Source organism: Tachysurus fulvidraco, chromosome 6 (assembly GCF_022655615.1).
Source record: "Tachysurus fulvidraco isolate hzauxx_2018 chromosome 6, HZAU_PFXX_2.0, whole genome shotgun sequence".
NCBI classification, from domain to species: Eukaryota; Metazoa; Chordata; class Actinopteri; order Siluriformes; family Bagridae; genus Tachysurus; species Tachysurus fulvidraco.
The window spans coordinates 7,051,123-7,072,962 of NC_062523.1; the positions used below are offsets into that span (position 1 = coordinate 7,051,123).

The window sequence follows — 21,840 nt, forward strand, 5'->3', positions numbered from 1 at the left end:
TGACGTAATGACGCAACTTTAGTCTAAGAATGTATATATATGATAAATGATTTTATATCATTATTAGTAATATTGCGACACACACACACACACACACATATACATATATATATATATATAGCTGATGCAGTAGTTAGCGAAATGAAAGGCAAAAAAGTGGTGTATAGAGATGTATATTAAATGTGTGTGTGTGTGTGTGTGTGTGTGTGTGTGTGTGTGTGTGTGTGTGTGTGTGTTTGTGTGTGTGTGTGTGTGTGTTTGTGTTTGTGTGTGTGTTGGTATATGTAGTTCTTCCTTAAACTGTTCCAAGAAGAAGATTCTTTTTGTTTGCTGTAGCTTAACAGTTTCTCTTCACTGGAACACATGATTCCCCGTTTCCATCGAGGCAGTTTGAGTGCTGGTTCAGAGCTAGAGCCTAATTTAAAACCGGTTCTTTCTTTCTGACACCCAAAGCACCGGCTCTGAACCAGGAAAAGTGGTTCGTTAGTATCACCAAAACTTTGCTGGTCTAGACTTAAGGGGCTGGGGTCGGGGCTACTGTGACCAACAAGACAAAAGAGAACGACGTTAGTGCCATTTTTAAATAATTTTAAATCAGGATTCACCGCATTTGGATGCCAATGTAGGTTCTCAAAGCCATGAGCATTAACAGTAAAGCAACATCCGTCATTGTTGATGTCATGGCAAATTGGTTCTTAGAAGGCTCGCCATTGGAACCAACTTCGAACCAGCACTCTGAACCAGCACCCGGTCCTTTCTGGTGGAAACGGGCATCTGACTCAACCCCAATAAACACCTTTGGGATGAACTGGAATACCGACTGGACCCCCAGAACGTCCTCACTCAACATCGTTGTCTAACGTCACTAATGCTCTTGTAGCTTAATGACCACAAATCCCTACATTCACACTCCAATATCTAGTGAAAAAACCTCCCAGAAAAATGGAGACTATTCTGATAGCAAAGGTGGACTACATCTGGAATGTGATGTTTATAAAACCTTTATTAGTAAGGTGGTCAGATGTGCACATTCTTTTGCCCATAGAGTGTATTGTTTAAGGAGTAACTTTGGATAGAAAAATGTAGATTTCGCTGTTATCTTGCTAAACATACAGTATGACTGTTACTTACAAACATAACCATTACAACCTAAGAGTTGATCATTATACAGTAACACAGCAAAGTTTATTCCTCTAACACCACAAGAACAATACCTAATTTCCATCTATGGTATTTACATTAATTGTTGTGGAATGTCCCTGAACAAATGATCTCTTATATATGTTTATAGCAATAAACAGACATTTTGGCTGACCAAAAAAATCACTGCTTGGCGTCTACCATGAAAATAGAAAGGGAAACGTCTTCTGCTCTGAAGACTCTGCCATAGTAGAAAGCTTACTGATTCACTGATATGCTTGGAAAAACAGGTTGGAGGCAGGGGAGCCCTCTATATTTACAGTGTTTAGCAGACACACTTATCCAGAGCGACCTACAGTACATTTTTATGGTGGGATTGAATGGGATTTGAACTCACAATCTGATTAGAAACCCAATGCCTTAACCACTGAGCCGCCACTTCCGTCTATATTCAAGTCCCTTTGTGAGGTCATATTCCACGGCACTCAAATTATTGTTACTATTCCTCACATGCTCATGTCTAACAATTATTTTTAGACATAATATATAGAAATAATATAAGTTTTTCTAACACTTCACAGTTTTGAACCTACAGTTCATTTAACCACTAGATCTTCCAAATAAAGCATCACCTCAATATAGTGTAGTTAAATCTGAAGGTATTTATTCATTCTCTATAACAGCATCACTGACAACCATTCTGGCTGCAGATGACATTTATATTAACACTACTTCTAATATGTTATGTATAATCGTAGGTGTGAGGAGGTGATTTTTTTTTTTTTTAATTTTAAGTGTATGTTTCAGAAACAAAGAAAATCAGTAAAGGTTAAAAGGAAATTCTACAGATTGCTATCAGTTTTGAGATTTCCTCCACTACAGTCATGACTCATTAACAGATTATGTGTTAAAAAAGAAAAGCAAGAAAGCAAGAAAGACAAAATAATGTTTTTTTTTATTTGTAAATTTCTTTTATTATTTGTTCTTATAACATTAAAACATCAAATATGGCGCATTTCCACTCTTAGATTAACAGTAATGTTAAGAAATCATATACCATGTTTTAAGCAGATCTATTTAAAACATTCCCAGGTGTTACTACAGAACTTTCATCTGCAGAGTAAGATAAGGGTTTTTTTATTATTATTGATCTGTCCCTTGGGTGTAGTTAAAGTAAGAAATGTAAAAAAAATGTTAAAAGGAGTAATTTATGTTATGTTGTCAAAAAGAAAAATAAAAAAATAAAAAAGAAAGAAAGTAATAAAGAAAGAAAGGCAGGAAAAAAAATTAATATATAAAGATAGAAAAAAATCTTTGCAAACATTTTTTCGGTTCCTTTTTTTGTTCCTATTTCTGTTCTCTTTACCCCAGTGTACTCTAATTTAACCATTTGTTTGTACCTTTTCTTCTATCCCTATTGTTACTAAGATAAACAATTCTGATATAATGGAGTCCTTCTTCATAATTTCTTCTGATAACAGGCGTTAGTTTAGATGAGATTTTAAAGTGAAAAAAAAAAAATGGAACGCATGGAACGCTGAGCCAGAATTATCTGTCTGCAGACCAACACGGCTTCGAGTTCATATACAAAATTATATCATAAAATATTTATATATTATAAATATTTATATTATCATAAAATATAGCCATTGTTAGCTGGATAGATTAAAAAAACTCCAGAAATCATGTCTGGTTTGTTCATGTTAGCTAGCTAGCAACTATTAGCGATAAAGTTTATGGATATTTGTTAATATGAAAAAAAAACAATCCTATCTGGAAAATATTATGTTAGTTTAACTAACTGCTATTAGCTGTGTAGATTAGAAACATTGATAAACATAACAAAAAATTCTCACATTAGATAACTTTATTTAAAATTTATTAATGCAACTTAAAAGACTCAGAAATCCTGTCTCTTATTTTAGCTATCTAATAACTATTAGCTTTTAGATTAGAAACATTTATGAATATGACTTCCACAGAGAAATCTGTCAAGTTATATAAACAACATTTATCATAATGACTTAAAATAATACCAGGATAATGCCAGTTTTACTATGGTAGTAAATATTTTAGAAATATTTATGAACAACATTGAAAAATCCTCTGAGAATTGCTGTCAGGTTTGTCACTAGTTAACTAAAGTTTGCAGTAGAGATGATGAACATTTATGAATATGATTTAAAAAATGCTATTTGTTCCTGATAGCTAGCTAAGTGCAGTTAGCCATATAGATTACAAATATTTATGCCTGAAAAATGTCAACAATCATGTCAGGTTTGATCATGCTATCAAGCTTCTATTAGCATTATAGATTAGGAAAAACTATGAATATACCTGTGTTATAGTTGCCGTGTTAGCAGTGAGATTATGTGACTTCCTCTCAATGTTTGTCAAGGTCACTAATGTTAGCTAGCTGGCTAACAAATTATTTGAAAATAAAAGATAACGAATGAAAATAATGTCTTTATTTAACAACATAGCTTGAACTATTTATGAACTCAAAGCCCCACCCAATTTATACCCACTTAGTTGCTCTTATTTCTTTACATACAGTAATTAATTATGCCCATATTTTCATATATGAACTTATGATGTCTGTGATCTGCAGAAAGTTCTACTGAGGTGAGCACATAATGTGGGAAATCTTCTATTCTACTTCAAAACAGGTGTAAAAATCAATGGAAGCTTTATAGCGTGACAGAAGAGTGTCTGGTGCTTCCTGAGCTGTAGATTGAGCCAGCTCGGTAGCGACTAAACGTTGCTCTGGTCACCAGTGCCTTTTTCAAGAATAAAGCCAGCAGATGGTTCCGGAACTTCTTGCCCACAAAGGCGTAGAGAATGGGATTGATGGCACAGTGCATAAAGGCCAAAGCCTGAGTGACATACATGGCCACCTCCAGATTATCTCGTGTAGAGCACGTGTCACTGATCAGCCCACCTCGTAACAGTGTGTCTACAAACTCAGCCACATTATTGGGCAGCCAGCAGATGACATAAGCCAAAACCACACAAAAGATCACTCTCATTGCTTTTGTTTTTTGGCTATTACGTGAACGAAACAGAGTTTCAACCGTGCAACCGTAGCAGACCAGCATGACTGCAAGTGGAAAGAAAAAGCCAAGGATGTGACGAACGACTCGTAGTCCCACACGCCAATTGTCCATCGTATTCGCTGTTACGTTTTCGTAGCAACGCGTTATATCAGAGTTGTTAATTTGCAGTGCTTCTCGCTGAACCACAATAGGAATGGACAGAACAGCAGCCCCTATCCATACAAACAGACACACTAACCTCACTACATGGATCTGCTTTGAGAGGAACTGAGTAGCTTTGACGATGGCCATGTAGCGGTCAATGCTAATGCATGCCATCAGGAAGACGCAGCTGTAGAACGACAACTCCTGGACACCCGAGATCAACTTACACAGAAAAGTGCCAAAAACCCAATTGGATTCGTTGATATAGACGGCCCAGAATGGCAGCGTGAGTGAGAAGAGCAGGTCTGCGATGGCCAAATGCATCAGGTACACGTCTGTAGATGTTCTGTGATTTTTCATGGTGCACACGGCAATCATCACCAAACTATTCCCCATGAGACCAAAGAAGAATACAACGATGTAGCCGATCACAACCACACTGCCGTTTACTTCACTCAGGGAATTGATACATGGGGAGGAGCTAAAAAATTCTGTATAGTTCCCGAGGTAACTGTAATCATACTCCATGTTTGATATGTTGGCCTGGAAAAGAAGACGATTTTTTTTTAATAGAGTTTAGTTTCAAGAATCAAAAAATGAATTTCACACATTTTTTTTCCCTAAAGAAAGTCGATTTCATTAAATACATTTCTGAAAAATATCCAGATTGTATCTAGACCTTCATTAATGGCACTCAGACTTGCATGTAGTGGAGGAGCAACTGACTATCATTCAGCACTATGTGATGAACTACACTTTTACTTTGTATGCAAATTTGTAAATATGGACTTTGTAAAACCATGAAAATTTCACAATATTGTTCATTCAAAACAACTACAGCTACAATGTGTGAAAATTTTGCCAATGACTGTATTCATGGAAAAAATATTATAGATTTATTCCATTACCTCACATCAGCAAAGCATGCAATATAACTTTGGAATAAATAGAAAATAGAAATATTTGTGCCTAAATTATTCTGTGAAATAAGACAACGTGTGAAGTAATAAAGTGAAATTAGGTTCATAAGAGTACAATGGATAAGCACTGAAACATTTAATGTTTCCATTCTAAGAAAGAAACTTTTTTTTGTACAATTGTTCCTGGATTTTGGATTTTTATCGCAATGACTTTTAAGTTTTTTGCAAGATTTTTTTTAATGATACATTTTCTTACCTTTTTCTGAAGATAAATCCACTAAGTTGTAGCAAACAGGCAGCTGCTTATGAGTGTGAAAGACTCCACGGGTGACACTAGTGTAATAGATGCACACACTTCATAGTGAAAAACAAATGATCATTACCAGGTTCTTCCTGTGTGTGAAGTCTAATCAACACACATGCAATGATACAATCAGCAGTTTCATAACTGGAAAGGAGACAATATAGGTGGCTTGTGGCCTTTAAAAGTCACTCTCGCCCACGTGTGTTAAGTGTTCATGCCAACATTAAAAAGATAAAATAAATAAAAAGGTATAAAAGACAATACTGTGTATTGTTGTGGACGTGCTGTACTAGCAGTCCCATGTTTGTGATTATTGCGATTGTTTTTTGTTACAGCATAACTGTGTTCACTAACTGTTACTACAACAGCAGATTGCTGTACCTCCTGAACTATTATACATTTTATTTGTCACACCTACAGTATGTAAAATCATTGACAAAATACTCCTGGAAGAATTGCAAGGAAATGATCGTATATGAAAAGATATTCGAAAGGGACAAAAACGTACAGTGCCTTGCATAAAAATCCCTTAATCTTTTAACACGTCACCATTAAAATAATTGTCACAGGCTGTCCATCAAAAGATAGTGACAGTAATAAGGATGTTCAGAGAACCATCCAAGAGGCCAAGGGTAAGTCTGAAGGCGTTAGAGAGATCCACAAGATGAGAGAAGTTGTACACATGACATCCATATTGAGTTTAACGGAAAAGTGGTAAGAAAAAATCCATTATTGAGAAAACACATCATGTGAAAATCAGCAATCGTGACTAAATCTTACATTGTTTTAACACTGGGACAAAGAACTTGGTGGAAAACAATCTCTACTGATCAACATAAAGCACCATCCTCATAATGGATGGAACAACAGGATAAAACTTGCTGCTGGGAAAAAGGTATATAAGCTTCCATATCTGCAAAGCTAATAGACTACAGCATATACTAGAAGAAATGCTGGAATTTCCTGCCAAAGGTTGTTCTACAAGGTACTGGTGCATGGGGTGAGGGTAAATGTTTAAGCACCCAACCAAACAAATGCGAAAAACACAACACTTGGCACTACAGAGGAAGTAGAAGTCTGTGATTTAGACACCTGTGGAATTCAGGAGTTCAGCCTACTTAAGAATTTATGCTGGATGAAGCAGATAATCAGGTTTTTCTGGTGTTCATGCCACATAATTATATGTTGGGGTTAGTGTGTTAATAAAAAAAGGTATTAAACTGTTCCTGTTGCTTGGCCAGTAACCTTATCTTTTGTACGTTTAATCTTTTAAATGTGGATATAATGGAAGGTAAGCCACAAACATTCATTGCCAAAGAAGCTGGCTGTTCACAGAGGGCTGAATCCAAGCCTGTTAACAAAACGTTGAGTGGAAGGAAAAAGTGTGGAAGAAAAAGATGCACAACCAACCAACCTGTTAAGCAAAATCTATTCAAGAATTTACGTGAACTTCACAAGGAATGGTCTGAGGCTGGGGTCAAGGCATCAAGAGCCATGACACACAGACGTGTCGAGGAACTTGGCTACAGTTGTCGTATTAAGCAATTCCTGAACCACAGACAACATCAGAGGCGTTTTAGTTGAGTTAAGGAGAAGAAGAACTGGACTGTTGCACAATGGTCCGAAGTCCTCTTTTCAGATGAGAACAAGTTTTGTATTTCATTTGGAAACCAAGGTGGGTGTAGAAGCTCATAGCACAAGTTTGCTTGAAGTTCAGTGTTAAGTTTCCACAGTCTGTGATGATTCGGTGTGCAATGTCATCTGCTGGTGTTGGTCCACTGTGTTTTTTTGAAGACCAAAGTCACTGCACCCGTTTACCAAGAAATTTTAGAGCACATCATGCTTCCTTCTGCTTTTTAAAGATGCTGATTTCATTTTCCAGCAGGATTTGGTACCTGCCCATGCTGCTAAATGCACCACTAGTTGGTTAAATGACCATGGTGTTTGGTGTGCTTGACTGGACCGCAAACTCACCAGACCTGAAACCCATAGAGAATCTATGAGCTGTTGTCAAGAGGAAAATGAGAAACGTGCAGATGAGCTGAATGCCACTGTCGAAGAAACCTGGGCTTTCACACCACCTCAGCAGTGCCACAGACTGGTCACCTCCATGCCATGCCAAATTGAGGCAGTAATTAAATTAATTTATATAATACACGAGTTTCAATGTTCCGTCATTCAGAATATGTTTTTATTACCCGAGAAGGTTTTAACTACTTACTGGAAATTTGGACATAAGATGAAGAAGACATTGAATCAAGCTGGATCCAGATATTTAATTGCACCAACAAAACAATTCAATTTAAAAAATAAATAACTGGCTGTTTCTGTGCTGGTTTAAATGTTGTAAAGTAAGCAATGAGCGTCCTCTACAGGCTCAATGTCGCATCTGCGGTCTGTTAAAGTAGATGAACTCCAGTCAGAAGCTGTGAATCATTTTACACTTCTGAAAAAGAAAGGGTGATAATAAATAATACATCTCAAACATTAGCGTGGAAAAGAGGTGAAGAGGCAAGTGAGCGCAGGCGTGTTGGATTGGGTGGAGAAAAGTGCCAGTAGTGTTGTGTGAGAGAAGAGTGTCAGAATCAAAGGAAAGGTGAAGAAGACAGTAGTGAATTCAGCTATACTGTGTGGGTTAGAGACTGTAGAAGTGAGGAAAAGACATGAGGCAGAGATGGAGGTAGCAGAGATGAGGATGTTGAGGTTCTCTTTAGGAGTGACGAGGATGGACAGGATTAGAAACGAGCGGAGCTAACAATGAGCAGCACGCCTACAAAAGGAATGGCTAATGTTAATACAGAGGGAGTCACCGATGTTAAAATAACTAACAACGAGGACATTCCTGAACACACATGGCCATATATGAGGGAGATATTAGAAATAATCGGCGTCAAAAATGATTCCTGGCGAATGCGTTGCCAATTGTGTGAACCGGGGGCAGTTCTAGCCCTTTTTTAGGGTGTCTTCAGCCCCTTGTCTGTAATCTCAGCCACCCTAAAACTATAAGTCTAATTTTTACTTTCATAAATAAACAATAAAAATTACGTTAAAATGCAGGACATGTCGATGGGGAAGAAAATTATTTATCAGTTTGATCCAAGAGCTATTTTTTTTACTTTGCTTTTACGCGCGTGTGTTGTATTCTTTCAAAAGTGCTGTCTGCTTTATTCGAACGGAAAAGCACAGGTACGCGCAGCGTGCACGCGCAGCCAGAGCTGGAGGTGTTTATCTATATCGTTAATCGGCGGAAAGACGCAAAAACGGCAACCAAAAGCAGTGAAATGTCACTACTCTTATTACCAGAGTTGTCATATAATATATAATATAGAACTCTTCTTGTTTTAAATTCTCACTGAGGGCTAAACCCTAAAGATGAAACCCTAGAACCGCCCCTGGTGTCAACTCGAAAAACACGAAGTGCTTAATAAATTTGAGTTGTTTTCCAGGACAGAGCTGGAATCTCCCTACAGCTTGGGATATGGCCTTGGTGATACACTTAGTATACATTATATTTCCAAAAGTATTGAGTCACCTGACCTTTCCTGCTATATGTTGTTGTTTTCTGATCTCATCCCTACTGAACACCTTTGGGATGAATGTGAACGCTGACTCCACCCTACCTCACCTACATCAGTGCCTGCCTTTCGGAACAATCTTGTGGCTGATGAAAACAAAGATCCATCAGCACACTCCAAAATTAAATATTCACACACACACACACACACACACACACACACACACACACACACACACACACACACACACACACACACACACACACACACACACACACATATATGTATACACCTGTGGTTAAATGAGGACATGAAAGTCATGACATGAAGACAGGACATGAAGATCACTGACCGCAAATACAAAGTATTTGAGAGAGAGAGAGAGAGAGAGAGAGAGAGAGAGAGAGAGAGAGAGAGAGAGAGAGAGAGAGAGAGAGATTATGACTGGTGTTGTTTATCGTAAGTGTTTGTTGCCTTTTTGGACTCCTTTATCATTTGTAATGTTGCTCCCATATAAAACAGTTCAGCTCAAGCCCAGACATTTTTAGGGTCATGATTGTTTCGTGTTGAGGTTTTGTTCAAACCGACCATCGAAAATATCCTCGCTAATGAATGTTTTTTTTTTCATTGGTTGTTGCGTTAAATCCTATCCAGATAGTGTTATTTTCTGATTGGCTATTGTGTAGCCCCTTTTTTTTGATTTGGGCGCTGCGGCTTATTAAATATATAATAAATAGTCAAAAAGTTTTTCTGCGTCACGCGGTGTGAAGAGCGTCCGCGCTATTCTCCGAGATGCACTTAACAGCCTTTTGTGCAGAGGAATTTTTTGGACGAGTACAGTAGTTAAGGCGGTAAGGTTTAAAAAGAAAAGTGCGAACTGAAAAGCAGGAAACCCTGAGCTGCGATAGAAAGCTTCAACGCAAATCGTTTTTTGACACACGCCTCGGAGCTTCGGTGGCATTGGTAACATCATTATAAGATGGTGTTCAGGACGGGGTTTACATGGATTTGTCTGCTGCTTTTGTTTTTTGCCAGCATTAAAGGTAGGAGCTCCTTCTTTATCTGTTAAACAAAAGTATAATTTTAGGGGTTGAAAAAATCTTCACAAAAGTGTGAAACTCTGTAGCTGGGTTGTTTTTTACTGAATAGACTAAATGTTTTGTTATATAGTATTTTTAATGTCTCTTGTCTGTACTACACCTCTTACAACATAGGTTTTAGTCTCTCTTGTCTGTACTACACCTCTTACAACATAGGTTTTAGTCTCTCTTGTCTGTACTACACCTCTTACAACATAGGTTTTAATGTCTCTTGTCTGTACTACACCTCTTACAACATAGGTTTTAATGTCTCTTGTCTGTACTACACCTCTTACAACATACTGTAGGTTTTAATGTCTCTTGTCTGTACTACACCTCTTACACCATAGGTTTTAGTCTCTCTTGTCTGTACTACACCTCTTGCACCATAGGTTTTAATGTCTCTTGTCTGTACTACACCTCTTACACCATAGGTTTTAATGTCTCTTGTCTGTACTACACCTCTAAGAGACATTAAACCCTATGGTGTAAGAGGTGTAGTACAGACAAGAGACATTAAAACCTATGGTGCAAGAGGTGTAGTACAGACAAGAGACATTAAAACCTATTGTGTAAGAGACCGTGTAAAATTTGCAGGGAACTTAACAGTACTGGACGGCTCAATTCTTCTAAGTAATGTTACTCTTTTAGATGAAGGAATCTACACCTGCATCTTCAGAGTATTTCCAAGTGGACGAAATGAAACAGAAATTCGTCTCAGAGTACAAGGTAAAATTCTTTGTAGATGTTCTGATAAACCCAAACAATGTTAAGGATATAACAAGCATATTATACAGTTTTGTATTTTGAATGTGTTTGTTTTTCTCCACTTACCTACATCTAAACACATATACATGGTGTTTACCTGGTCAACACAGAAGACTTTCACCCATTGTAGTACAGACTTATACTGGGGGTCCACACAGCCGTAAAATACATTGTATAGGGTAATGGTATGGTAATGCTTTTTAAACGCAAGCATTCTCATGACTGTGTCCATTGCATGTCCATTATCTTCAGTAAAATGTATCTCAAACTGCAAACCAATTAAATGAATTTGGTTCATTTGAAAAAAATTCACAAGCTCTTTGGCCCTGTTCACACTGCAGGTAAAAGTGGCCCAAATCCGATTTCTTTGGGGTCAAGTGACCAGGTCAGACTTCTTCAGGAGTAGTGTGAACACTGAAATCTGGTCCAGATCTGATATTTTCAAATCAGATCTGGGCCGTTTCCATATGTGGTCCTGAATCAGACCCAAATCTGATTTTTTCCAATGTGGCTGCAGTGTGAACAGCCAAGGTGGATTTGATGCGACTTTTACGTCAATCTACATCGATATTCGTCACAATCATGCGCCGGCAAAAACGTGACACAAACATGACTAGTAAAGTGTGTGTTAAGAGTGTTATATAAAGTGGTTACGTGAACCAGCTCATAATGTTTGCATTGAATACATCACATTATAGCATTACACGATATGTTTGCTTGCACCAGATGATACAATACTTCCTCCATAACCTCGCCAACTTTTTAGCGCAAGACTTGCAGTGTGAACGTGGCCTTTGTGCGTTGCCTGGATACAGAGAATCAGTCAGGTCTTAGAAACCATTTAACACAACAGTGAGACAGGACACCGGTGTGGCAGGACACCAGTTGGTCAGATCTGTCTTGATCACTGAAAGCTGACTTTCCAGTGCGTTTTCTTGAATTTTAATCCGTAATTAAATGAAAATGGAACCTGATGACCCGTCTTTTAGCAATGCTCATGTTTGCAGTGTAGTGGAAATTTTTACTTTAGAGAAGAACACATGAATCTGTCCTTCTAGGCTTCTGTATTTCCCATGGCCGGTAGTTATTGTGACTAGAGATTTCAGTTGTTTCTTCCTAAAACTGCATTTAATCAGACCTTTCCCATGAGACCTTTTCTGTTCCCGTGGGATTAGCTTGGTCAGAAGATGAACAGGCGATGCTTCTAAGCCAATGGTGGATGATGTTTTGGTTTTACATGTCCTGTTTATTTTATTCCTGTCTATAAAATGCTGGTGTTATCAATAATGGAGGCCCTTCCTCTCTGATTTTACAAGTAGAGTGTTGGGTCCTTCTGCAAAGCTGAAAACAATAAACCGTGAAAACCTTTATACTCTTGCCCGTGCCTGTTGGTGTGATATTTTTATGCTTTAATTCTCTCGAACCTCAAAACTTCCACAACAGCAGTATAGAAGAAAACTTCAGAGGCACCAAACTCAAATCTGAGCCAATAATGTTCTTGGAAAAAAACAGGTATTGGGTCTATAATCCATTACAGAATTCAAAATGCTGTTGCATAAACAATTTTAAATGGCTGAGGCTAGATAAATATGAAAATGAGACATCAGGCTGTTGACAGTGCATGCAGTTGTAAACTAAAACAGATCTGATTACTTGAACTTGAGCTTGCATGGGATTTTAATGGTTTTCACCACTGCAGACCGAAATAGTCAAACCCTACCATCACAACAAGTCTACAATGTCTTCACAGTTCTATAAATAAAACGTATTAAATCATGAGTGATCAGGGTCAGACATACATATTAATGAAACACATTAATTCAGAGATCTGTTAAACAACATTATTTATTTATTTATTTTCTTCATTCTTGTTCATGTTTTCATTTTCAGTTCCTCCTGTTGTCACTGTGGGCACTAATGTTCCTGCTGTTGCTGGAGACACTGAAGGGATTTTAGCGACCTGCACTGCAGCCAATGCAAAGCCTGCAGCAGAAGTGTTATGGAGTCTGGGTGCTTTAAACAACACAGTGAAAGTACAAAATACTGTCACTGTGGACTCTGAAGATAGATACACTGTTAAAAGCAACCTGATTGGAACTGCATCTAAAGATCTAAACCAAAAGAAGGTTCAGTGTGTAGTCACACACCCTGGCCTAATGCAGAAACTGGAACTGAGTTACACATTGGATATTCACTGTAAGATGACTTGTTTATTATTTTTATACAGATGCTTATAACCATAAACTAAAAGAAAAGGAATATGTGGGGAGTCAGATTTAACACAGAATATATTACACCTAATTCTGTTTTGGTACATTGTGTAAAGTATTGATGTTTCTTTCATTTTTCTCTCAGATCCTCCCCAGGTGGTTTATATTAGTTCAGCAGGTGATCAAGGGGAAACCCGTGAATTTCTGTGTGCCACAGACGCTAATCCAAAACCTACAAACTTTACCTGGGGCAGGTAACAGAGCTGAGTCTTCTTTTGTGTGTTAATCATAAAATGCCACAGTAAGGTACATAAACCTTATTATGTTTACAATAATGCTTCACCTGCTCATAGTACTCTTAACAACAGACATCAGCACAAAGAAGCTTTAAATAAACACAGATATAGTTTTTGATTTCTTGCTGTAGCAATAAAACTCAGATGTCATGAGAAGAAAAATTCAGTACTTAGATATTTAACGTACACGAGGCATATTATATGGATTATCATATAACATGTACAGCTTTGTTGTTAAAAATACGTGTGTGAAACTTGAACACAATTTTGGTGTAATGTTTGATGTTCATGTTACCAAGACAGCCATCAGTGTTGTTTCATCTAGCGTCTGTAGCGGTTTGTTAGTAGCTCTCTCTCTCTCTAACATTAGTGTCTAGTACTGTCTTGATATATTCTACCATACCTCAATTCTCACTCTTGTTTGACTACAAATATGTGCCTTAAACCCATCTCTGTACTCAAGGCCTACTCTCGCAGACGCTCTCATCCACAAAGCAGAGGTCACAATCCCAATAACCTCATCTACCCTCCTCTGTTGTGTAAGTCTCAAACAGTAGTGGTAGGTGGGCTCTGGAATTGTCAGTCTGCGGTAAAGAAAGCTGATTTTATCTCTGCTTTAACTTCCCATTACTCCTTTGATTTTCTTGCTCTAACAGAAACCTGGATATCCCCACAGAACACTGCTACACCAGCTGCTTTATCCTCTGCCTATGCTTTCTCTCACTCACCACGAGAAACAGGCAGGGGTGGTGGTACAGGTTTATTGTTGTCAAAGAAATGGTGCTTTAAACCTCTACTCTTCTCTAATTTAACCATCTCTTCTTTTGAATTTCATGCCATTTCAGTTACCTCTCCTATCAGCCTTGTTATCATTGTTGTCTACCGCCCTCCTGGTCCCCTAGGAAACTTCCTGGAAGAAATGGACTCACTGCTTAGTGCTTTCCCTTCCGATAGCTCCCCCCTGACAGTGCTTGGTGACTTCAACCTCCCCTCTGACAAGCTACATTCTTCTTCCCTCCTGTCTCTTCTCGACTCTTTCTCCCTCACACTCAACAGCTACATCCCCACACACAAAGGAGGCAATGTCCTGGACCTGGTTTTCACCCGTCCTTCTCCAGCTACAGATATGACTGCTACCCCACTCCACGTCTCTGATCATCACCTGGTATCCTTCACCATCACTCTACCTATCTTACCTAAAACTACCTCTCACCCCCTTGCTCTTACTCGCCGCAACCTTCACTCTGTCTCACCTTCATCTGTAGCTTCTGGCACTCTTTCTTCCCTTCCTGATGCTAAGTCTTTTTCCTCACTACCCTTAGACTCAGCCACAGATACTTTCCTCTCATCTCTTTCCTCAACTATGGACTCCCTCTGCCCTATGTTCACTAAACCCAAGAAAACTTCTTCTTCTGCTCCTTGGCTTTCAGATGTGCTGCGCAACAATCGAAGAGAGCTAAGATCATCAGAGAGAAAGTGGAAGAAATCACAACTTGATGCAGATCTTGATTTTTACAGAACACTTCTTGTCAAGTTCTCCTCAGATGTGACTTCTGCCAAGACTTCCTTCTACAAGGAAAAGCTTGAAGCTTCCTCACATGACCCTCGGAAATTCCACAACATCATCTCTTCTCTGCTCAACCCCCCGGCTCCACCTTCTTCATCCTCCCTGACTGCAGAAGACTTTGCTTCTTTCTACCAGGAGAAGATTGAGGAAATCTGCCGGACCTTCACTTCAGCCCCGACTGCACTTACATCTCAGAGTATGGATTCCCCTACACCTTCGTTGTCACATTTTTCAACTGTGGCAGCAGAAGAGATTTTACAACTCATCCAGTCCTGCAATCCTACCACCTGCCCATTGGATCCACTCCCTACCACTATGCTCCAGACCATCTCACAAGACCTCTTGCCCTTCATTTCCACTATCGTCAATAGATCCATAGCATCTGGTCAGGTGCCAACTACTTTCAAGAGAGCAAGGGTTATTCCCATCCTAAAGAAACCTGCTCTGGATCCATCAGACATCAGTAACTACAGACCGGTATCACTTCTCTCATTTCTTTCAAAAATTCTTGAACGCATTGTCTATAATCAACTGTCTGTCTATCTCTCACAGAACAACCTCCAAGATCCCAAACAGTCTGGCTTTAAAGCAGCTCACTCTACAGAGACAGCCCTTTTGGATGTCTCTGAGAAGCTACATACTGCTAGATCAGCCAAACTATCATCCGTCCTTATCCTCCTTGACCTTTCAGCAGCGTTTGATACGGTCAACCACAAGACTCTCTTATCCTCCCTCAAGAGTCTTGGGATTTGCGGATCAGCTTGGGAATGGTTTGCCTCCTACCTGGAAGGACGCTCATATCAAGTAACATGGAGGGGAGTGACATCTGCTCCACGCAGACTCTCCACTGGCGTCCCACAGGGCTCAGTACTTGGTCCTCTTCTTTTCTCCTTGTATACTCACTCTCTTGGTGAAGTTATTTCATCACATGGGTTCTCTTACCACTGCTATGCTGATGATACACAACTTATCTTCTCTTTCCCACCCTCAGATGCCACAGCTTCTGACCGGATCTCAGCATGTCTGGCAGAAATTTCATCATGGATGACTGCTCATCAGTTAAAGCTCAATCCTAGCAAAACTGAACTGCTGTTCATCCCAGGTGATTCATCCCCAGGTCATGATCTTGCTATATCCTTGCACAACGATCTGATCTCCCCTTCAGCCACAGCTCGCAACCTTGGGGTAACCATGGACAATCAACTGTCCTTTTCCTCTCATGTTGCAAATGTGACTCGCTCATGTCGGTTTCTTCTATACAACATTAGAAGGATTCGGCCATTTTTGTCCACACAGACTGCCCAGGTACTTGTTCAGTCTCTTGTCATTTCTAGACTGGATTATTGCAATGCACTGCTGGCAGGTCTACCTATGAACGCAATCCGTCCTCTGCAAATGATCCAAAATGCAGCTGCCCGGCTTGTTTTCAACCTGCCAAAGTTCTCGCATACCACCCCGCTACTGCGATCCCTCCACTGGCTTCCGGTAGCTGCACGCATCCGGTTCAAAACACTGATGCTGGACTACAAAGCCAAAAATGGACCAGCCCCCTCTTACCTCAAAGCCCTCATCATTCCTCGCACTGCACCCCGTAACCTCCGATCTACCAGCACTGCTCGACTGGTTCCACCATCTCTCAGGGTAAGAGGCAAGTATACTACAAGACTCTTCTCTGTACTGGCACCAAGGTGGTGGAATGAACTTCCCCTAGAGGTCCGGACAGCCGAGTCACTGGCTATTTTCAAGCGGCGGTTGAAGACCTACTTATTCAGGAAGCACTTCAACTAGCACTTCTTTCCTTATCTTTTGCATTTAAAAAAAAAAAAAAAAAAAACCCTTGACACTTTTTCATTCTAACTTTGAACAAATGTTTTAAACTCTTGGTATCTTAAGTATGTAACCTAGTGAACCAGCATTAATGTATTCAGTGTTAGAGATTTAAGCACTTATGTACGTCGCTCTGGATAAGGGCGTCTGCCAAATGCTGTAAATGTAAATGTAAATGTTTTTACATGGTTTTAAGAGTTATAGCAAATAAAGTTAACTTAACCTATATTATTATATTGTTAGGTTTTGAGTTTATCCTAATGTTGATTTGTGTGTTAATAATCTAATCCATATGTTTAATAATTTGATCTGAATCTAGCCTTAAAGTCAGACCACTCTGTTCTCTATCACTCCAATGGCTGATGTATTTCTGATATCTTCCTTGCTCATATGTTCCTGATCTTTACTGCAATGTTCCTGTGGATCCTATCCAATTACTATCCAAATTCACAAAACACTCTTCACGTATTCTTCACAATCATGGTGATATTTTGTATGAAGTGTGTCTTCAGTACATAGCCTAGTAGCATTAACATTCCTCTAATAATGTACATTTTTCACATTTGAGGAATAGAACAGTTTAAATGCTAATAAATGCTTTGAGTCATTTAAGTGTTATCAGTAAAAACAGGATTTGCAAAATAAGCATTTTGAAGCCAGTTTCCCCATCAGTATTATGTTTATCAGTGTAATATGCTGTTTATACAATCACACTTCGCGTTGTTTACCAAATACATTTTCATTTAGATCTTTTCCAGTGAACGAGACTCTTTCCAGTGGTGGTAGTAGCAGACTGATTGTTCAGCTGACCCCTGGTAGTTACGGATCTTACTACTGTTTGGCGTCTAACCAATACGGGGAAGCTGTTGGTTCCCTCTATATGCATGTTAAAACATGTAAGTATGTATATTATTTGTCCTTCACTGGAACAGTAAATAAATGCTCTTGCAAGATGGTTGACACAGTTCACATTTTTTTTAAACAATGTCTTTTTATTGATTTAGTTTCAGTTTCACATTTAAATTAACACAGCAACAAAGAACACCCTTCCCCCCACCCCATACTGGATCAGTCAGGAATATAAACAATAGTCAGGCCTCTAGGTAACATCACACAATTCTTAACACAGGTATGTGTAGACAATTACACAAAATTGTCAACTGACACATTTTCAAAATAAGACATAAATGGCATCCACATGTTATAAAACTTCTCAACCGACCCTTTTATACTGTATCTAATCTTTTCCAAATGTATATGACACATGACCTCTCTGATCCAGAGTCCATATGTCGGTGGGCGTGAATCCTTCCACCTACACAAAATAAGTCTTCTAGCTAGCAGAGAGCAAAGAGCGATCATGTTCACCTGGCACCTGCTAAAAGAGGCACCCACCTTGATCACCCCAAATAATGCAATCAAAGGGCATGGGTGCACAGTTTTTCCACATATTTTGGAAAATGCACCAAAAATAGATAGCCAATATCCATGAAGTTTTGTACAAGTCCAGAACATGTCTAGAAGTGTAGCAGGTGTTTGCTTGCAACGATCAAATGCAGGATCCAAGTCCAACTTTATATTGGACAGTTTATCTTTGGACCAATGTAGACGGTGTACCACTTTAAACTGAGTAACAGCATGTCTCAGACACACCGAAGATGAGTGAATGTTCTGTATGACCTTTTGCCAGACCACGTCCGATATGTCTTCATCCAAGTCAGATTCCCACTTGTGTTTCAGAATGTCCAGATTGGTCACATGGAATGAACTGAGCAGTGTGTAAATCCTACTCAGGACCTGTTTAGTGTCTATTCTACAATCAAATATCTTAATCATAAGGGACTGAGCTGGACACTGAGGAAAACAATCAGAATTGGCCATAACAAAGTTTCTCAATTGCAAATATCTAAAAAAACTGTGATTTTTTTTTAATATTAAATTTCTCTACCAGTTGTTCAAATGAGGCAAACTTATGATCAATGTACAGATTATACAGTGAACGTAGTCCATTCAAAGCCCAACTATCAAAAGCCTCATCAGTTACCGAAGGGATAAACATGTGGTTATTCGCCACAGGGGCGGCAAATAATAACCCGGTGGAGCCAAAAGACCGTCTACACTGATTCCAAATCTTAACTGTGTGGACAACAACTGGGTTAGAAGAGTATGTTGAAATTGATTGTTTAAAGGTTAACCGAGAGCTGGACGTAATTGAGGCCCTCTCTAAAGTCACCCAGCTTGGTGGAGAAGTGTCCCTTCTCAACCAATGCAACCACGCTCTGATATTAGCTGCCCAGTATTAGTACATGAAATTAGGAAGCCATGCCCCCCAAATTTTGGGGCAGTTGTAATATCTTTTTGTTGATCCTTGGATGATTTTATTCCAAATAAAGGATGATAGCTGGCTATTCAGGTTGGAAAAGAATGATTTAGAAAGAAAAATTGGCAGGGATTGGAACAAGTAAAGAAATTTAGGTAAGATAATCATCTTGACTAAATTAATCCTTCCCCCCAGGGAAAGAGGCAAGGATTCCCAACGAGCAATATCTTGTTTAAAATTTGCCAACAAAGGATGATAATTAGCCCTATAAAGATTCTTAAAGTTGCGTGTAATCCAAATACCCAGATATTTAAACTTTTCCGAACTAACTTTAAATGGGACTGTGCCAGTAAGTTTCCCTTCAAGAGAGGTCACAGGCATCATCTCGCTTTTCTGAACATTAACCTTATAGCCAGAAATTCTCCCGAATTTACCAAGTAAGATCAATAACTCAGGGATACTAGACAGAGGATCCGAAATAAACAACAGCGTGTTAACGGCATAAAGAGAGACCTTATGCAGAAAGCCCATACGATTTATACCTTTAATGACTAAACTCTGCCTTATGGCAATAGCCAAAGGTTCAATCGCCATCGCAAATAAAAGGGGCGAGAGTGGGCATCCCTGCCGTGTACCTCGTTGTAATGCAAAGTAACTGGATATATTATTATTGGTACGTACCACTGCCATTGGAGAAGAATAAAGCAATTTTATCCAAGATATAAATTTAGGGCCGAATTTAAATATTTCTAAAGTCTTAAAGAGATAACCCCACTCAACCCGGTCAAATGCTTTTTCAGCATCAAGAGAAAGTATCACCTCATCGTCTTTGTGGCCGAGTGGAGTGGGAGTATACAACACACCTAACAGTCGTCTAATGTTAAAAAAGGATTGGCGATTTTTCACAAACCCTGTCTGGTCAGGTGAAACAACAGTGGGAACTTCCTTCTCAAGGCGCTTTGCCAAGATCTTTGCGAAGATCTTGACATCCGCATTCAGAAGCGACACTGGCCGGTATGAACCACAATTTAGAGGGTTTTTATCCTTTTTAAGCAGTAAAGAGATGACAGCTTGACGCATAGATACTGGAAGTGACAAGTTTACAGAAGACTCATTGAAAACTGACAGTAATAAAGGAGACAGCGGTTCTGAAAATGTCTTGAAAAACTCTGCTGGAAAGCCATCCGGTCCCGGGGACTTGCCACTTTGCATGTCTCTCATTGCAAAAACTATCTCATTTACCAAAATATCTTTTTCCAGTTCATCGGCCAGATCCGGACACAGTTCACATTTATACACAGTTTATCTATTAAACATAACTACAAGTCATCTTTTTACATTTATTCAGTAATGTGTTAGCATATGTACAGCTACAATAGCAGCACTGAATTATTATGTGCAAAACTGCATTATAGTGAATGCATAGACTGCAAATAAACTGAGAATATCGAGTGAGTCTGTGAGGCCTGATGGGTTGAGCTGAAAAAACTCAGTCTGGTTTTGAGGAACTAAATGTTTCAAAGCCTTTTTCCAGATATCAGGAGGGTAAAAAGTGAATGTGAGGGTTGTGTGGGGCCATCCACAATGCTGTTAGCTTTGTAAGTGCAGCATGTGGTGTAACGTTTAAGATAATTTATGGAAATCTTGATGTAGTGTGTCATGTGAACTAACTAAAATACTTTCTCAATGGCATTGCAGCTACAGAATCTAAAACCTGTTGGACTCTGTTCATCCTAACCCTCATTGCTGGGGTTTGCTGTTTTCTCTTTTGGAAGTTTGAATTGTTTCAGCGTGTTAATAAAATACTGTGGTGAGTTTTGTCATTTAATGAGAACAGATTATAAACATTAAATGAGTTGTTAAAGTGAGTTGTTTATTTTCTGTTTTCTCTCAGGGGTGATATCCATCAACCTGTGCGTGGTGAAATTCCAGACCACAAAGAGGTCTGTGTGAAACCATTTATTTAAATCTCTGTGGTTTTGTTTTGTTCATCTATGTTGGTGATTAAATGGAAGATGTTTGTTTTGCTTAGGAGCATGCCAAATTGAAGCAGTAATTAAAGCACAAGAAGCCCCAACTGTCATGATTCAGCTCGGACTTTGGCCACGTGCAGTTTTGTTTATGTTTCTCGTCACGTGTCTGCCCCGCCTTCGTCTGCTCCTTCCTGTCATCACACCTGCTCCTCATTGTGTCATGATTGTCTTGTATATTTAATTGTGCAGCGCGGAATCTACTGTTGTCCTGTCTTGTCTTCAGTCTGTCATGTTTCGTGTTCCCTTTGTTATTAAACCCTGTTTTGTTTTGCTATCCTGCGTCTGGGTCCGCTTCCTGCCCCGCGTCATGACAGAAGATTCCGCCGCACCAGGACCCAGCAGGATAGCAGCTCAGACCGGTTATCGTGGGAGCTTTTTTTGTTTTGTTTTTTTTCTCCCCCGGACTTTGCGGGTTTAGTGACATCGGTCCGCATTTTTTCGGTGAGGGACGCCGCTCCGCATCCGGTTTCTTCGTGGGGGGCGCCGCCTCACTTCCGGGTTGCGGGCCATGTCGCCAGCCCGAGTTTTGTTTTGTTTTTTCGGTGTCCTGTGACATCGCCCCGCATTTGTCTGGTGGGGGGCGTCGCTTCACATTCTGTTTTCGTGGAGGACGTTGAACCCACTTCCTGTTTGTGGGGGGTGTTGCAGGCCCGTATTTTTT

The 21,840-nt window shown here is 39.3% G+C and overlaps 2 protein-coding genes across 7 annotated transcripts; one reads left to right on the plus strand and one right to left on the minus strand.

Moving 5' to 3' along the window:
• Positions 1-2,638: 2,638 nt before the first annotated feature.
• On the minus strand, positions 2,639-8,026 carry cxcr2 (chemokine (C-X-C motif) receptor 2). 4 transcript variants are annotated; one of them, XM_047815440.1, is made up of 3 exons: positions 7,786-8,026; positions 5,517-5,593; positions 2,639-4,883 (listed from the first exon to the last, which is right to left on the minus strand). In XM_047815440.1, the coding sequence occupies exon 3, from the start codon at positions 4,866-4,868 to the stop codon at positions 3,831-3,833; it is 1,038 nt and encodes a 345-aa protein (XP_047671396.1). In that variant the 5' UTR covers positions 4,869-4,883; positions 5,517-5,593; positions 7,786-8,026; the 3' UTR covers positions 2,639-3,830. The 4 variants fall into 4 exon arrangements, with proteins under 4 accessions (XP_047671396.1, XP_047671394.1, XP_047671395.1 ...); XM_047815438.1 differs by having other exon boundaries at positions 5,517-7,543; XM_047815439.1 differs by lacking the exon at positions 7,786-8,026 and adding an exon at positions 7,539-7,698.
• Positions 8,027-9,784: 1,758 nt separating this feature from the next.
• Positions 9,785-21,323, plus strand: LOC113653162 (nectin-4-like). 3 transcript variants are annotated; one of them, XM_047815491.1, is made up of 8 exons: positions 9,785-10,122; positions 10,810-10,887; positions 12,817-13,122; positions 13,282-13,390; positions 17,574-17,722; positions 20,845-20,956; positions 21,041-21,089; positions 21,179-21,323. In XM_047815491.1, the coding sequence occupies exons 1-8, from the start codon at positions 10,059-10,061 to the stop codon at positions 21,200-21,202; spliced, it is 891 nt and encodes a 296-aa protein (XP_047671447.1). In that variant the 5' UTR covers positions 9,785-10,058; the 3' UTR covers positions 21,203-21,323. The 3 variants fall into 3 exon arrangements, with proteins under 3 accessions (XP_047671447.1, XP_047671449.1, XP_047671448.1); XM_047815493.1 differs by lacking the exon at positions 20,845-20,956; XM_047815492.1 differs by lacking the exon at positions 10,810-10,887.
• The last annotated feature ends 517 nt before the right edge of the window (positions 21,324-21,840 follow it).

Coding starts and splice junctions, on each gene's coding strand:
- cxcr2 (XM_047815440.1), bottom strand. CDS start 4,868: ATGGAGTATGATTACAGTTACCTCGGGAACTATACAGAATTTTTTAGC.
- LOC113653162 (XM_047815491.1), top strand. CDS start 10,059: ATGGTGTTCAGGACGGGGTTTACATGGATTTGTCTGCTGCTTTTGTTT. Junction 10,888..12,816: donor AATTCGTCTCAGAGTACAAG/GTAAAATTCTTT, acceptor TTTCATTTTCAG/TTCCTCCTGTTGTCACTGTG. Junction 21,090..21,178: donor AAATTCCAGACCACAAAGAG/GTCTGTGTGAAA, acceptor TGTTTTGCTTAG/GAGCATGCCAAATTGAAGCA.